The sequence below is a fragment of the Ammospiza caudacuta genome, chromosome 1 (genome assembly GCF_027887145.1).
Source record: "Ammospiza caudacuta isolate bAmmCau1 chromosome 1, bAmmCau1.pri, whole genome shotgun sequence".
Lineage (NCBI taxonomy): Eukaryota > Metazoa > Chordata > Aves > Passeriformes > Passerellidae > Ammospiza > Ammospiza caudacuta.
In genome coordinates this window covers 156,308,959-156,325,783 of record NC_080593.1, presented here as the reverse complement: position 1 = coordinate 156,325,783, position 16,825 = coordinate 156,308,959, and the positions used below count along the sequence as shown (strand labels likewise).

The following is a 16,825-nucleotide window of genomic DNA, read 5'->3' as shown; positions in this document are numbered from 1 at the left end:
CCTGTGCCCCACAGTGTCCCCACCACCGTGTCCCTGTGTGTCGCCCCCCCAGGCTGGCACCGTGTCCCCTGTGCCCCACAGTGTCCCTGTGTGTCCCTCCCCACGGGATAGCACCGTGTCCCCTGTGCCCCGCAGTGTCCCCTCCTGGGCTGGCACCGTGTCCCTGTGTGCCCCACAGTGTCCTCAACCACCCTGTCCCTGTGTCCCCTCCCCTGTGCCCCGCAGTGTCCCCTCCTGGGCTGGCACCGTGTCCCTGTGTGCCCCACACTGTCCCCAACCACCCTGTCCCTGTGTCCCCTCCCGGGGCTGGCACCGTGTCCCCGTGTGCCCCACAGTGTCCCTTCCTGGGCTGGCACCATGTGCCCCACGCTGTCCCCAACCACGCTGTCCCCGTGTCCCTGCTGGGGCTGGCACCCTGTCCCCCTGTGCCCCACGGTGTCCCCACAGCCCTGTCCCTGTGTCCCCTGCTGTGTTGGCATCGTGTCCCAATGTCCCCCCACAGTGCCCCTGCTGGGGCTGGCACCGTGTCCCCTATGCCCCACGGCGTCCCCACCACCCTGGCACTGTGTCCCCTCCTGGGGCTGGCACCGTGTGCCCCACACTGTCCCCTCCTGGTGCTGGCATTGTGTCCCCATGTGCCCCACATTGTCCCTGCTCAGGCTGGCACCGTGTCCCTGTGTGCCCCACGGTGTCCCCACTGCCCTGTCACTGTCCCCTCCTGGGCTGGCACCGCGTCCCCGTGTGCCCCACACTGTCCCCTCCTGGGCTGGCACCGTGTCCCCGTGTGCCCCACACTGTCCCCTCCTGGGCTGGCACCGCGTCCCCCTGTGCCCCACACTGTCCCCTCCTGGGCTGGCACCATGTCCCCCTGTGCCCCACACTGTCTCCTCCACCCTGTCACTGTGTCTCCTCTCAGGCTGGCACCGTGTCCCCCTGTGCCCCACGGTGTCCCCACTGCCCTGTCACTGTCCTCTCCTGGGGCTGGGACTGTGTCCCCGTGTGCCCCACACTGTCCCCTCCTGGGCTGGCACCGTGTCCCCGTGTGCCCCACACTGTCCCCTCCTGGGCTGGCACCGTGTCCCCCTGTGCCCCACGGTGTCCCCACAGCCCTGTCCCTGTGTCCCCTCCTGTGACTGACACCCTGTCCCTGTGCCCCACGGTGTCCCTGCTGTGGGACTCGGTGTCCCCGCCGTGTCCCCACCCGTGTCTCCCCCTCGTGTCCCCTGTGTCTCCCCGCCGTGTCCCCCTGTGTGCCCCGCGGCTGCGTGTCGGAGCCTGGCCAGGTGTCCTTGGCGTGTCCCCTGTCCCTGTCCCTGTCCCTGTCCCGCCAGCGGGGCTGGGCTGGGCGCCAGGCCTGGCCCGTGGCCCGCGTGGCCTGGCCAGAGCCGGCGGGACAGGGACAGGGACAGGGGACACGGGGGGGACACGAGACAGTGGACAGGGACAGGGACAGGGACAGGGGACACGGGGGGGACACGAGACAGTGGACAGGGGGCACGGGACAGGGGACAGGGGACAGGGGACACGGGGGGGACACGAGACAGTGGACAGGAACAGGGACAGGGACAGGGGACAGGGGACACGGGGGGGCAACACGGGACAGGGGACACGGAGGGGACAGTCCTGTCCCTGTCCTGTTCCAGTCCTGTCCCTGTCTCATCCCAGTCCTGTCCTGGTGCCACTCCTGTCCCTGCCCTGTCCCTGCTCTGTCCCACTCCTGTCCCAGTGCCACCCCAGCCCTGTCCCACTCCTGTCCCAGTGCCACCCCAGCCCTGTCCTTTCCTGTCCCAGTGCCACCCCACTCCTGTCCCTGTCCCCGCCCTGGTGCCACCCTATTCCTGTCCCTTTCTTGTCCCTGTCCCATCACAGTCCCATGCCAGTGCCACCCCAGCCCTGTCCCACTCCTGTCCCAGTGCCACCCCACTCCTGTCCCACTCCTGTCCTCGTGCCACCCCAGCCCTGTCCCAGCCCCAGCCCCAGTGCCACCCCATTCCTGTCCCTTTCTTGTCCCTGTTCCATCCCAGTCCCATGCCAGTGCCACCCCAGCCCTGTCCTTTCCTGTCCCAGTGCCACCCCACTCCTGTCCCAGCCTCGGTGCCACCCCATTCCTGTCCTGGTGCCACCCCAGTCCTGTCCCACTCCTGTCCCAGTGCCACCCCACTCCTGTCCCTTTCTTGTCCCTGTCCCATCCCAGTGCCATGCCAGTGCCACCCCAGTCCTGCCCCCCTCCTGTCCCAGTGCCACCCCACTCCTGTCCTGGTGCCACCCCTGTCCCTGACCTGTCCCTGTTTCTGTCCCAGTCCTGTCCCAGTGCTGCTCCAGTCCTGTCCTGGTGCCACCTCTGTCCTGTCCCACTCCTGTCCCAGCCCCAGTCCTGGTGCCACCCCTGTCCCTGACCTGTGGCATTCCAGTCCCATCCCAGTGCCAGTCCTATCCTGGTGCCATCCCAATCCCGTCCCCTTCCTGTCCCAGTGCCACCTCACTCCTGTCCCTGTCCCGTGCCAGTTCCATCCCAGTGCCACCCCACTCCTGTCCCAGCCCCAGTGCCTGTCCCTGTCCCCATTCCTGTGTCTTTCTTGTCCCTGTCCCATCTCAGTCCCATCTCAGTGCCACCCCTGTCCTTGTCCTGGTGCCACTCCACTCCTGTCCCTGTTTCTGTCCCAGTCCTGTCCCAGTGCTGCTCCAGTCCTGTCCTGGTGCCACTCCACTCCTGTCCCCTTCCTGTCCCAGTGCCACCCTAGCTCTGTCCCACTCCTGTCCCTCTCCTGTCCCCTTCCTGTCCCAGTGCCACCCCTGTCCCGGCCCTGTCCCCTTCCTGTCCCTCTCCTGTCCCCTTCCTGTCCCAGTGCCACCCTAGCTCTGTCCCACTCCTGTCCCTGTCCCACCCCAGTCCTCTCCTGGCGCCACCCCAATCCTGTCCCCCTCCTGTCCTTGCCCCAGCCCTGGTGCCACCCCAGTCCTGTCCTGGCGCCACCCTTGTCCCTGCCCTGTCCCTGTTGTGTCCCACTCCTGTCCCACCCCACTCCTGTCCCATGTCCCCGCGGTGTCACTCCAGTGCCACCCAGCAATGTCACCCCACGTCCCCGCGGTGTCCCTGGGTGATGTGACCCCGTGTCCCCACAATGTCACTCCAGTGCCACCCAGCAATGTCACCCCACGTCCCTGCGGTGTCCCTGGGGTGATGTGACCCCGTGTCCCCGCGGTGTCACTCCGGTGCCACCCAGCAATGTCACCCCACGTCCCCACAGTGTCCCTGGGGTGATGTGACCCCATGTCCCCACAATGTCACTCCAGTGCCACCCAGCAATGTCACTCCACGTCCCCGCGGTGTCCCTGGGGTGATGTGACCCCGTGTCACCCCCGTGTCCCCCGGTGTCCCCGCAGGAGGTGGCCATGCCGGACGTGCTGTACGAGGAGGTGATCGAGGTGGACGAGCGGCTGATCCCGGAGCAGGAGGATTGTCACCTGCCCGGGAGTGACACCTGGCCCCGGGTACAAGGTGGGTGTCACCATTGTCACCATTGTCACCATTGTCACCTGCCCGGGAGTGACACCTGGGACAGGGTACAAGGTGGGTGTCACCATTGTCACCATTGTCACCATTGTCACCTGCCCGGGAGTGACACCTGGCCCCGGGTACAAGGTGGGTGTCACCATTGTCACCATTGTCACTGTTGTCACCATTGTCACCTGTGGGGCAGTGACACCTGGCCCCGGGTACAAGGTGGGACACTGGGGTGGTGGCACTGGGGTGGCACCTGGCAGGTGACACTCCTGTCACCGTCCCCTGCCGCTCTGTGCGGTGGCACTGGGGGCTTTTGGGTGTCCCAGGGCTCTCGGTGACACTGTGACACTGTCCCCATGTCCCCAGGTGTGACCAGTGTCACCCTGCAGGTGCAGTGGGGGGGTTCAGGGGCTCTCAGTGCCACTGTCCCTGTCCCAGGTGTCTCAGGTGTCACCCAGCTGTTGCCGTGTGGGTGTCCCAGGGCTCTCGGTGACACTGTGACACTGTCCCCATGTCCCCAGGTGTCTCCAGTGTCACCCTGCTGGTGCAGCAGGAGGGTTTAGGGGGTGTAGGTGACACTGTGACACTGTCCCTGTCCCCGTGTCCCCAGGTGTGTCGGGTGTCACCCTGCAGGTGCAGTAGGGGGGTTTATGGGCTCTTGGTGACACTGTGACACTGCTGTCCCCTCAGGTGTGTCGGGTGTCACCCTGCTGCTGCAGTGTGGCTGTCCCGGGGCTGTAGGTGATGCTGTGACACTGTGACACTGTCCCTGTCCCCGTGTCCCCAGGTGTGTCCGGTGTCCCTCTCCTGGTGCAGGAGGGCTCTCAGTGCTCTCGGTGACACTGTGACACTGGTGTCCCCTCAGGTGTGTCCGGTGCCACCCTCCTCGTGCACTGGAGGGGTTTAGGGGCTGTAGGTGACACTGTGACACTGCTGTCCCCCGTGTCCCCTCAGGTGTGTCCGGTGTCACTCTGCTTGTGCAGCGGGCAGGTTTAGGGGGTGTAGGTGACACCATGACACTGTGACACTGTCCCTGTCCCCATGTCCCCAGGTGTGTCCCGGTGTCACCCTGTCGGTGCAGTGTGGCTTTCCCAGGGCTCTCGGGGCTCTCGGTGACACTGTGACACTGTCCCCGTCCCCAGGTGTCTCCGGTGTCACCCTGCTCGTGCAGCGGGCAGGTTTAGGGGGTGTAGGTGACACCATGACACTGTGGCTGTCCCCGTGTCCCCCCAGGTGTGTCCCGGTGTCACCCTGTCGGTGCAGTAGGGGGGTTTATGGGCTCTCGGGGCTCTCGGTGACACCGTGACACCGTGACACTGTGACACTGTCCCCGTGTCCCCCCAGGCGTGTCGGGTGCCACCCTGCTCATGCAGCGGGCAGGTTTAGGGGGTGTAGGTGACACTGTGGCTGTCCCCATGTCCCCTCAGGCGTGTCGAGTGTCACCCTGCTCGTGCAGCGTTGCTGTCCCAGGGCTCTCAGTGACACTGTGACACCGTGACACTGTGACACTGTGACACTGTGACACCGTGACACTGTCCCCGTGTCCCCTCAGGTGTGTCCGGTGTCACCCTGCTCGTGCAGCGTTGCTGTCCCAGAGCTCTCAGTGACACTGTGACACCGTGACACCGTGACACCGTGACACTGTCCCCGTGTCCCTGTCCCCAGGCGTGTCGGGTGTCACCCTGCTCGTGCAGCGCCCTCTGGACGTGTCGCGGCTCCGCACGGACCTGGAGCGGCTCCTGGCCCGCGGCATCCGGAGCCTGGCGGTGCTGCTGCTGCACAGCTACGCGTGCGAAACGGGGGGATTTGGGGGGGATTTGGGGGGATTTGGGGGGTCCCGGGGGGCTTTGGGGGGTCCTGAGGGGTCCCTGAGGGTCCCCAGAGCCTGGCGGTGCTGCTGCTGCACAGCTACGCGTGCGAAACGGGGGGCTTTGGGGGGGATTTGGGGGGATTTGGGGGGATTTGGGGGGATTTGGGGGGATTTGGGGGTCCCTGAGGGTCCCCAGAGCCTGGCGGTGCTGCTGCTGCACAGCTACGCGTGCGAAACGGGGGGATTTGGGGGGGATTTGGGGGTCCCTGGGGGGTCCCTGAGGGTCCCCAGAGCCTGGCGGTGCTGCTGCTGCACAGCTACGCGTGCGAAACGGGGGGATTTGGGGGGGATTTGGGGGGATTTGGGGGGATTTGGGGGGTCCCGGGGGGCTTTGGGGGGTCCTGAGGGGTCCCTGAGGGTCCCCAGAGCCTGGCGGTGCTGCTGCTGCACAGCTACGCGTGCGAAACGGGGGGCTTTGGGGGGATTTGGGGGGATTTGGGGGGATTTGGGGGGGATTTGGGGGTCCCTGGGGGGTCCCTGAGGGTCCCCAGAGCCTGGCGGTGCTGCTGCTGCACAGCTGCGCTTGAGAAACGGGGGGCTTTGGGGGGGATTTGGGGGGATTTGGGGGGTCCCGGGGGGCTTTGGGGGGTCCTGAGGGCTTTGGGGTGTCCCGGGGGGTCCCTGAGGGTCCCCAGAGCCTGGCGGTGCTGCTGCTGCACAGCTACGCGTGAGAAACGGGGGGCTTTGGGGGGATTTGGGGGGATTTGGGGGGGATTTGGGGGTCCCGGGGGGCTTTGGGGGTCCCCAGAGCCTGGTGGTGCTGCTGCTGCACAGCTGCGCTTGAGAAACGGGGGGCTTTGGGGGGTCCCGGGGGGCTTTGGGGGTCCCTGAGGGGTCCCTGAGGGTCCCCAGAGCCTGGCGGTGCTGCTGCTGCACAGCTACGTGTGAGAAACGGGGGGATTTGGGGGGTCCCGGGGGGCTTTGGAGGGTCCCGGGGGGCTTTGGAGGGTCCTGAGGGGTCCCTGAGGGTCCCCAGAGTCTGGCGGTGCTGCTGCTGCACAGCTATGCGTGCGAAACGGGGGAATTTGGGGGGGATTTGGGGGGCTTTGGGGGGTCCCGGGGGGCTTTGGGGGGTCCTGAGGGGTTTGGGGGTCCCTGAGGGGTCCCTGAGGGTCCCCAGAGCCTGGCGGTGCTGCTGCTGCACAGCTGCGCGTGAGAAATGGGGGGCTTTGGGGGGATTTGGGGGGATTTGGGGGTCCCTGGGGGGCTTTGGGGGTCCCGGGGGGCTTTAGGGGGCGTCCCCCAGCCCGGCGGTTCTGCACCCTTGTGCACGGGTGGGGACATTTGGGGATTTGGGGGGGGGGGGTCCCAGGTGACCCCCAGGTGTCTCAGGTGTCCCCCAAGGCGCCCTCCCAACCCAAAGTTCCCGGAGATCGAAAAACGCCCAAAGTTCGCCCGAAAAACATCGAAAGTGGAGAAATTCGGGCGAAAGGGGAAATTCGACCCAAGTTCAGGCCAAATTGACCCCAAACTCAACCCCGAGTTCACTCCAAATTCAGCCCCAAATTCATCCCCAAATCACCTCAAATTCAGCCCAAATTCGACCCCAAATTCACCCCAAATTCAGGCCAAAATTCAGCCCCAAATCATCTCAAGTTCACCCCAAATTCACCCCAAATCAGCCCAAACTCAGCCCCAAATTCAGCGCCAAATTCATCCCAAATCACCTCAAATTCAGCCCAAATTTGACCCCAAATTCCCCCCAAAATCAGCCCAAAATTCGGCCCAAATCACCTCAAGCTCGGTGCAAATTCACCCCAAATTTGACCCCAAATTCAGCCCCAAATTCAGCCCCAAATTCAGCCCAAATTCAGCCCCAAATCATATCAAATTCACCCCAAATTCACCCCAAACTCAGCCCCAAATTCACTCCAAATCACCTCAAATTCAGCCCAAATTTGACCCCAAATTCATCCCAAATTCAGGCCAAAATTCAGCCCCAAATCGTCTCAAGCTCGGCCCAAATTCAGCCCCAAATTCACCTCAAATTCACCCAAAATTCAGCCCCAAATTCACCCCAAATCACCTCAAATTCAGCCCAAAATTCAGCCCAAATTCAGCCCCAAATCATCTCAAATTCACCCCAAATTCACCCCAAACTCAGCCCCAAATTCACCCCAAATCACCTCAAATTCAGCCCAAATTTGACCCCAAATTCACCCCAAAATCAGCCCGAAACTCGGCCCAAATCGCCTCCAGCTCGGCCCAAATTCAGCCCCAAATTCACCTCAAATTCACCCCAAATTCAGCCCCAAATTCACCCCAAATCACCTCAAATTCACCCCAAAATTGACCCCAAATTCACCCCAAAATCAGCCCAAAACTCGGCCCAAATCGCCTCAAGCTCGGCCCAAATTCAGCCCCAAATTCACCTCAAATTCACCCCAAATTCAGCCCCAAATTCACCCCAAATCACCTCAAATTCAGCCCAAATTTGACCCCAAATCACCTCAAATTCAGCCCAATATTCAGCCCAAATTCACTCCAAATTCAGCCCCAAATTCACCCCAAATCACCTCAAATTCAGCCCAAAATTCAGCCCAAATTCAGCCCAAAATTCAGCCCAAATTCACTCCAAAATCAGCCCAAATTCAACCCAAAGTCAGCCCCAAATTCACCCAAACTCGGCCCAAATTCACCCCAAATTCAGCCCCATTCCCCGGGGCGTTAATTAGCACCGATTTGGCGTTAATTAGCATCAAATTGGCGTTAATTAAACCCAATTAGCATTAATTAAACCCATTAATTTCACCTGGAAACGTGGAACCCTGGGATGGGAGGAGCCCAGAAAATTCCGGGAAAAGGGGAAAGGAAAGGGCTCAAAAATGAGGAGAAAAAAGGGAAAAATGCCCAGATTTGGGTTCTGGAGCTCGAAAAAAAGAGAAAAATCAAAAAAATCTGCAGATTTGGGTCCCGGAGCTCAAAAAAATGAGGAAAAAACAGAGAAAAAATTGCCCAGATTTGGGTTCTGGAGATCAAAAATAAAAAGAAAAAAAAAAAAAAGAGAGAGAGAGAAAAATACCCCAGATTTGGGTTCTGTGGGGTCAAAAAATGAGATAAAAAGGAAGGAAGGAAAATGCCCAGATTTGGGTTCAGGAGGTCAAAAAAAGGTTAGAAAAAAAAGAAAAAAAGTCCAGAATTTGGGTCTGGAGATAAAAAAAATATTAAAAAAAGAGAGAAAGAGTTCCAAATTTGGATTCTGGAGGTGAGAGAAAGAGAAAAGAGGAAAAAAGCCCAGATTTGGGTTCAGGAGGTCAAAAAAAGATAAAAATAAAAGAGGAAAAAAGCTCAGATTTGTGTTCAGGAGGTCAAAAAATAAAGGAAATAAAAAGAGAAAAGAGAGAAATGCCCAGATTTGGGTTCTGGGGCTCAAAAAATGAGACAAAAAGAGAGGAAAAAAGAGAAAAGAGAGGAAAATGCCCAGATTTGGGTTCAGGAGGTCAAAAAAGGAGGAAAAAAAGGGGAAAAATCCCCACATTGGCTGATTGATTGATTGATTGATTGATTGAATGATTTTTTGATTGATTGATTGATTGATTGAGTGATTGGTTGGCTGATTGATTGGTTGGCTGGTCGATGGGATGATTGGCTGATTAATTGATTGATTGGTTGTTTGATCAATTGGCTGATCGATTGATTGGCCGATCGATTGATTGGCTGGTCGATGGGTTGATTGGCTGATTGATTGATTGGCTGATTGATTGATGGGCTGATTGATTGGTTGGCTGGTCGATGGGATTATTGGCTGATTAATTGATTGATTGGTTGATTGATCAATTGGCCGATCGATTGATTGGCTGGTCGATGGGTTGATTGGCTGATTGATTGATTGATTGATTGATGGGCTGATTGATTGATGGGCTGAATGATTGATTGGTTGAGGGATTGATTGGCTGATTGATTGATTTATAGATGGATTGGCTGATTGATTGGATGATCAATTGGCTGATTGATTGACAGCTCTGCAGGTGTGATTGGGGGTTCCAGGTGACACAGGTGTAACACAGGTGTGACACAGGTGTCCCCTCACAGGTGGCCGGGTCACGAGGAGCAGGTGGGGGCCCTGGCGCTGTCCCTGGGTTTCTCCCAGGTGTCGCTCTCCTGGGCCGTGGTGTAACTCAGGTGTTTGCTGTAACTCAGGTGTTACTCAGGTGTTCCCCAGGTGTAACTCAGGTGTCCCCTCACAGGTGGCCGGGTCACGAGGAGCAGGTGGGGGCCCTGGCGCTGTCCCTGGGTTTCTCCCAGGTGTCGCTCTCCTCGGCCGTGGCCGGCATGGCGCGGGCGGTGCCGCGGGGGCTCACGGCCTGCGCCGACGCCTACCTGAGCCCAGGTGTGCGCAGATACCTGCACGGCTTCTGCCAGGGCTTCCGCGACGGGCTCAAGGTGAGTGGGGACAGACTGACCTGGGATAGACCCGGGATAGAGCAGGGACTGACCTGGGACTGACCCGGGACTGAGCCGGGCCTACCTGAGCCCAGGTGTGCGCCTGTACCTGCCCGGCTTCTGCCAGGGATTCCGGGACGGGCTCGAACTGACTGACCTGGGATAGACACGGGAGTGAGCAGGGACTGACCTGGGACAGACACGGGATAGAGCAGGGACTGACCTGGGATTGGCCCGGGATAGAGCAGGGACTGACCTGGGATTGGCCCGGGATAGAGCAGGGACTGACCTGGGATAGACCCGGGATAGAGCAGGGACTGACCTGGGATTGGCCCGGGATAGAGCAGGGACTGACCTGGGATAGACCCGGGATAGAGCAGGGACTGACCTGGGATTGGCCCGGGATAGAGCAGGGACTGACCTGGGATTGGCCCGGGATAGAGCAGGGACTGACCTGGGATAGACCCGGGATAGAGCAGGGACTGACCTGGGATTGGCCCGGGATAGAGCAGGGACTGACCTGGGATTGGCCCGGGATAGAGCAGGGACTGACCTGGGATAGACCCGGGATAGAGCAGGGACTGACCTGGGATTGGCCCGGGATAGAGCAGGGACTGACCTGGGATAGACCCGGGATAGAGCAGGGACTGACCTGGGATTGGCCCGGGATAGAGCAGGGACTGACCTGGGATAGACCCGGGATAGAGCAGGGACTGACCTGGGATTGGCCCGGGATAGAGCAGGGACTGACCTGGGATAGACCCGGGATAGAGCAGGGACTGACCTGGGATAGACCCGGGAGTGAGCAGGGACTGACCTGGGATAGACCGGGATAGAGCAGGGACTGACCTGGGATAGACCCGGGATAGAGCAGGGACTGACCTGGGATAGACCCGGGATAGAGCAGGGACTGACCTGGGATAGACCCGGGATAGAGCAGGGACTGACCTGGGATAGACCCGGGATAGAGCAGGGACTGACCTGGGATAGACCCGGGATAGAGCAGGGACTGACCTGGGTTACAGCGGGACTGGCCCGGGACAGAGCCAGGGCTGACACGGGACAAAGCCAGCACACCCTGTGACGCCCTGGGACCCGCTGGGACAGCCCGGGACAAGGGTGGGGACACGGCTGGGACACCCCCGGGACACCCCCAGACCCACAAGGACACCCCCAATGTCCCCCCTCCCACCGGGACCCCCCTGAGGGCGTTGGCCCTTCCGCGACCCCCTCCCCATTTCCCACCGGGACTCCCCCCCTCATTTACTACTGGGACCCCCCCCAGTCTCCTGCTTGGACCCCCCCCCATTTCCCACTGTGCCCCTCCCATTGGCTCCTGCCCCGCTGGGACCCTCCCCCATTTCCTACAGGGATCCCCCCGATTTCCCACCGGGACCCCTCCCCCATTTCCCACTGGGACCCCTCCCCTCATTTCCCACTGTCCCCCTCCTCCCCATTTCCTACAGGGACCCCCCCCCATTTCCCACCAGGACCCCCCATTTCCTACTGTGCCCCCCCCGCATTTCCCACCAGGACCCCCCCTCTCATTTCCTACCGGGACCCCCCCCCATTTCCCACTGACATCCCCCCCATTTCCCACCAGAACCCCCCATTTCTCACTGTGCCCCCCCCCCCATTGACTCCCACCCCTCCCACCCCATGGGCCTCCCCGAGCCCCCTCCAATGTCCCCCCAATTCTGCTGAGCCCCCCAGGACCCCCCAGGACCCCCTGAGCCCCCCATGTATCCCCATTTCAGGGGGTCCCGGTGCAGTTCATGCGCTCGGACGGGGGGCTCACCCCCATAGACCCCCCCTGACCCCCCCATTTCCCCATTTCAGGGGGTCCCGGTACAGTTCATGCGCTCGGACGGGGGGCTCACCCCCATGGCCAGCTTTGGGGGGCTCTGACACCCCTGACCCCCCCATGTACCCCCATTTCAGGGGGTCGCGGTGCAGTTCATGCGCTCGGACGGGGGGCTCACCCCCATGGCCAGCTTTGGGGGGGCCCGGGCCATCCTGTCGGGCCCGGCCGCGGGGGTCGTGGGCTACGCCCGGACCACCTTCGACCCCCGGGACGGGACCCCCGTGATCGGCTTCGACATGGGAGGTGAGAGCGGGGAACGGGGGGTCCCGGGGGGAATCGGGGTCACGGGGGGGATCGGGGTTGTGGGGGGGTCACGGGGGGTCAGGGGGGGATTGGGGTCACGGGGGTCAGGGGGTCCCATTGAGGGTGGGGGTCCCACTGGGATTGGGTTTTACAGGGGCGATTGGGGGTCCCGGGGGGGTCACAGGGGGATTGGGGGTCCCATTGGGATTGGGGTCACAGTGGGGATTGGGGGTCCCATTGAGGGTGGGGGTCCCGCTGGGATTGGGGGTCCCGGAGGGATTGGGGTCACAGGGGGATTGGGGTCCCATTGAGGGTGGGGGTCCCGCTGGGATTGGAGTCATGGGGGGGTCATGGGGGGGATTGGGGGTCCCGGGGGTCCCGCTGGGATTGGGGTCCCATTGGGATTGGGGTCACGGGGGGCTGGGGGTCCCATTGAGGGTGGGGGTCCTGCTGGGATTGGGGGTCCCAGGGGGGTCACAGGGGGGATTGGGGGTCCCATTGAGGGTGGGGGTCCTGCTGGGATTGGGGTCCCATTGGGATTGGGGTCACAGGGGGATTGGGGTCCCATTGAGGGTGGGGGTCCTGCTGGGATTGGGGTCCCATTGGGATTGGGGTCACAGGGGGATTGGGGTCCCATTGAGGGTGGGGGTCCTGCTGGGATTGGGGTCCCATTGGGATTGGGGTCACAGTGGGGATTGGGGTCCCATTGAGGGTGGGGGTCCCGCTGGGATTGGGGGTCCCGGAGGGATTGGGGACCACGGGGCATTGGGGGTCCTGGGGGGGGTCCCACCAGGGTCGGGGTCCCACCGGCACTGGGGTCTCTCTGGGGTTGGGACGGGGTGTTTGGGTGTTTTTTGGGGTCCCCCAGTTTTGGGGTGCCTCCCCCCAGGCACCTCAATGGACGTGAGCCGCGTGAAGGGGTCGGGATGGGGCGGTTTTGGGGTGCGCCAGTTTTGGGGTGCGCCAGTTTTGGGGTCTCTCTGCGGTCGGGATGGGGCGGTTTTGGGGTGCGCCAGTTTTGGGGTGCGCCAGTTTTGGGGTCTCTCTGCGGTCGGGATGGGGCGGTTTTGGGGTGCGCCAGTTTTGGGGTGCGCCAGTTTTGGGGTCTCTCTGCGGTCGGGATGGGGCGTTTCTGTGGCCCCTCAGTTTTGGGGTGCGCCAGTTTTGGGGTCTCTCTGAGGTCGGGGGTCCCGCTGGCTTTGGGATGGGGCAGTTTCGGGGTCTCTCAGTTTTGGGGTGCCCTCAGTCACCCCTACAGACGTGAGCTGCTTCACGGGGCAGTTGGAATGGGATGATTTTGGGGTGTCTCTGGTCAGTTTTGGGGTGCTTTTGCGGTCAGTTTTGGGGCATTTTGGGGTCACTTTTGGGGTATTTTGGGGTCAGTTTTGGAGTGCTTTTGGGGTCAGTTTTGGGGTGTCTGGTCAGTTTTGGGGTGTCTTTGGAGTATTTTGGGGTCAGTTTTGGGGTGTTTTTGGGGTATTTTGGGGTCAGTTTTGGGGTATTTTGGGGTCAGTTTTGGGGTGTTTTTGGGGTATTTTGGGGTCAGTTTTGGGGTATTTTGGGGTCAGTTTTGGGGTGGTTTTGGGGTCAGTTTTGGGGTGTTTTTGGGGTCAGTTTTGGGGTATTTTTGGGGTATTTTGGGGTCATTTTTGGGGTATTTTGGGGACAGTTTTGGGGTATTTTGGGGTCAGTTTTGGGGTGTTTCTGGAGTATTTTGGGGTCAGTTTTAGGGTGTTTTTGGGGTATTTTGGGGTCAGTTTTGGGGTGGTTTTGGGGTCAGTTTTGGGGTATTTTGGGGTCAGTTTTGGGGTGTTTTTGGGGTCAGTTTTGGGGTGTTTTTGGGGTCAGTTTTGGGGTATTTTGGGGTCCCCAGGCACCTCCACGGACGTGAGCCGCTTCGCGGGGCATTTCGAGCACGTGTTCGAGGCCAGCACGGCCGGGGTCTCCATCCAGGCCCCGCAGCTCGACATCAACACCGTGGCGGCCGGGGGGGGGTCCCGCCTCTTCTTCAGGTGTGGGGAGGGGGCTCCGGCTGTGGGGAGGGGGCTCCAGGGGCCAGGTGGGCTCCCGCCTCTTCTTCAGGTGTGGGGAGGGGGCTCCGGGGATGGGGGGAGATGTAGGGGGGGGGGTTCCAGGTGTGTCCCAGGGGAGTGAGGGGCACCCGTGGGTGTCGCTGTCCCTTCCGTGTCCCCGTGTCTGTCCCCGTGTCCCCTTATCTGTCCCCATGTCCCTGTGTCCCCGTGTCCCCATGTGTGTCCCTGTGTCTGTCCCCGTGTCCCCGGGTCTGTCCCCATGTGTCCCCATGTCTGTCCCCATGTGTCCCCATGTCTGTCCCCATGTCTGTCCCCGTATCCCCGTATCTGTCCCCATGTCCCTGTGTCCCCGTGTCCCCATGTGTGTCCCTGTGTCTGTCCCCGTGTCCCCACTGTCCCCATGTGTCCCCATGTCTGTCCCCGTGTCTGTCCCCATGTCCCCGTGTCTGTCCCCATGTCTGTCCCTGTGTCCCCATGTGTCCCCGTGTCTGTCCCCGTGTCTGTCCCCACTGTCCCCATGTCCCCACTGTCCCCATGTCCCCATGTGTCCCCATGTCTGTCCCTGTGTCCCCATGTCTGTCCCCATGTCCCCACTGTCCCCATGTGTCCCCATGTCTGTCCCCGTGTCTGTCCCCATGTCTGTCCCCGTGTCTGTCCCCACTGTCCCCACTGTCCCCATGTCCCCACTGTCCCCACTGTCCCCATGTCCCCATGTGTCCCCATGTCTGTCCCCATGTCTGTCCCCATGTCTGTCCCGCAGGTCCGGGCTCTACGTGGTCGGTCCCGAGTCCGCGGGCGCCCACCCGGGCCCTGCCTGTTACCGCAAGGGTGAGTCAGGGACAGCGCCCGTGTCCCCCCGTGTCCCCCCGAGCCCCCTGACCCCCGCCGTGTCCCCAGTGTCCCCCTGACCTCCCCCGACCCCTCGTGTCCCCGTGTCCCCTGACCCCTCCCGGGGAACCTTGGAGACCCTGTGTCCCCTCTGACCCCCCCTGTGTCCCCATTGTCCCCGTGTCCCCCTGACCCCCCCCAATGTCCCCTGAACCCCCGTGTCCTTTCTGACGCCCCCCGTTGTCCCCATAGTCCTCATTGTCCCCAGGCTGTCCCCATTGTCCCCATGTCCCCAGACGTTCCCCTGACCCCCCTCACCCCCATGTCCCCAATGTCCCCAATGTCCCCAATGTCCCCGTGTCCCCAGGAGGTCCCCTGACCCCCATGTCCCCAATGTCCCCAATGTCCCCAATGTCCCTGTGTCCCCCATGTCCCCCATGTCCCCAATGTCCCCAATGTCCCCAGGCGGTCCCCTGATGGTCACGGACGCTCCTGACCCCCATGTCCCCAATGTCCCCAATGTCCCCAATGACCCCCATGTCCCCCACGTCCCTAATGTCCCCAATGTCCCCAATGTCCCCAGTCCCCAGGCGGTCCCCTTGACCCCAATGTCCCCATTGTCCCCAGGCGGTCCCCTGACGGTCACTGACGCCCCTGACCCCCATGTCCCCAATGTCCCCGTGTCCCCATTGTCCCCCATGTCCCCAATGTCCCCCACATCCCCCATGTCCCCAATGTCCCCAATGTCCCCCATGTCCCTCACGTCCCCCATGTCCCCCATGTCCCCATTGTCCCCACTGTCCCCAGGCGGTCCCCTGACGGTCACGGACGCCAACCTGGTTCTGGGCCGGCTGCTGCCCGAGTTCTTCCCGCGCATCTTCGGTCCCAACGAGGACCAGCCCCTCTGTCGCGACACGGCCGCGGCGGCTTTCCGGGAGCTGGCCGCCACCATCCGCGCCTTCCGGGGACACGGCGGCGACAGCGGCGACAGCGGCGACAGCGGCGACAGCGGCGACAGCGGCGACAGCGGCGACAGCGGCGGCGACAAGCTCTCGGTGGAGGAGGTGGCGCTGGGCTTCATCCGCGTGGCCAACGAGGCCATGTGCCGGCCCATCCGCGCCCTGACGCAGGTGCGGGACCCCCGAGGGACCCCCGGCACGGGCAGGGGGCCGCGCGGGTGGCAGCGGTGTCACCCGCGTGTCCCCCCGGTGGTGGCGGCAGGCGCGGGGACACGACGCGGCGCGACACGTGCTGGCGTGCTTCGGGGGCGCCGGGGGGCAGCACGCGTGTGCCATCGCCCGCACGCTGGGCATGGCCCGCGTCTTCATCCACAAGTACGTGTGGGCAGGGGGCGTGGGGAGACCCCCGGGGCGGGCACCGGGACCCTGAGGGTGGGCAGGGGGCACAGGGACCCCCGGGATGGGCAGGGGGCATAGAGACCCCCAGGGTGGGCAGGGGGCAGGGGGACGGCACACTGGGCATGGCCCGCGTCTTCATCCACAAGTACGTATGGGCAGGGGGCGTGGGGAGACCCCCGGGGCGGGCATTGGGACCCTGAGGGTGGGCAGGGGGCACAGGGACCCCCGGGATGGGCACAGGGACCCCCGGGATGGGCAGGGGGCGTGGGGACACCCACCCAGGGAACCCTGAGATGGGCAGGGGGCACAGGGACCCTTTGTGTGGGCAGAGGGCGTGGGGACACCCCCGGGGTGGGCACAGGGACCCTGAGGGTGGGCAGGGGGCACAGGGACCCCCGGGGTGGGCAGGGGGCTGGGGGACGGCACGCTGGGCATGGCCCACGTCTTCATCCACAAGTACGTGTGGGGAGACCCCCGGGGCGGGCACAGGGACCCCCGAAGTGGGCACCGGGACCCCCGGGATGGGCAGGGGGCGTGGGGACACCCACCCAGGGAACCCTGAGATGGGCAGGGGGCACAGGGACCCTTGGTGTGGGCAGGGGGCGTGGGGAGACCCCCGGGGTGGGCAGGGAGATCCCCGGGACGGGCAGGGGGCGTGGGGACCCCCGTGTTGGGGTTTGGGGTGTGGGGATGGATCTCCTTTCTGGGGTGGGGGCGGGGGGACCCCGATTTGGGGGCGGG

General features: G+C 62.8%; 1 protein-coding gene across 1 annotated transcript in view; it reads left to right on the top strand.

Moving 5' to 3' along the window:
- The window catches only part of OPLAH (5-oxoprolinase, ATP-hydrolysing), a 51,131-nt gene that overhangs the window by 5,197 nt on the left and 29,109 nt on the right, over positions 1-16,825 (top strand). Inside the window, exons 3-10 of the mRNA XM_058812846.1 lie at positions 3,385-3,499; positions 5,171-5,294; positions 9,563-9,758; positions 11,700-11,865; positions 13,739-13,877; positions 14,659-14,726; positions 15,534-15,856; positions 15,948-16,060. Coding sequence (XP_058668829.1) covers positions 3,385-3,499; positions 5,171-5,294; positions 9,563-9,758; positions 11,700-11,865; positions 13,739-13,877; positions 14,659-14,726; positions 15,534-15,856; positions 15,948-16,060 — 1,244 coding nt within the window. The remainder of the gene's footprint in view (positions 1-3,384; positions 3,500-5,170; positions 5,295-9,562; positions 9,759-11,699; positions 11,866-13,738; positions 13,878-14,658; positions 14,727-15,533; positions 15,857-15,947; positions 16,061-16,825) is intronic.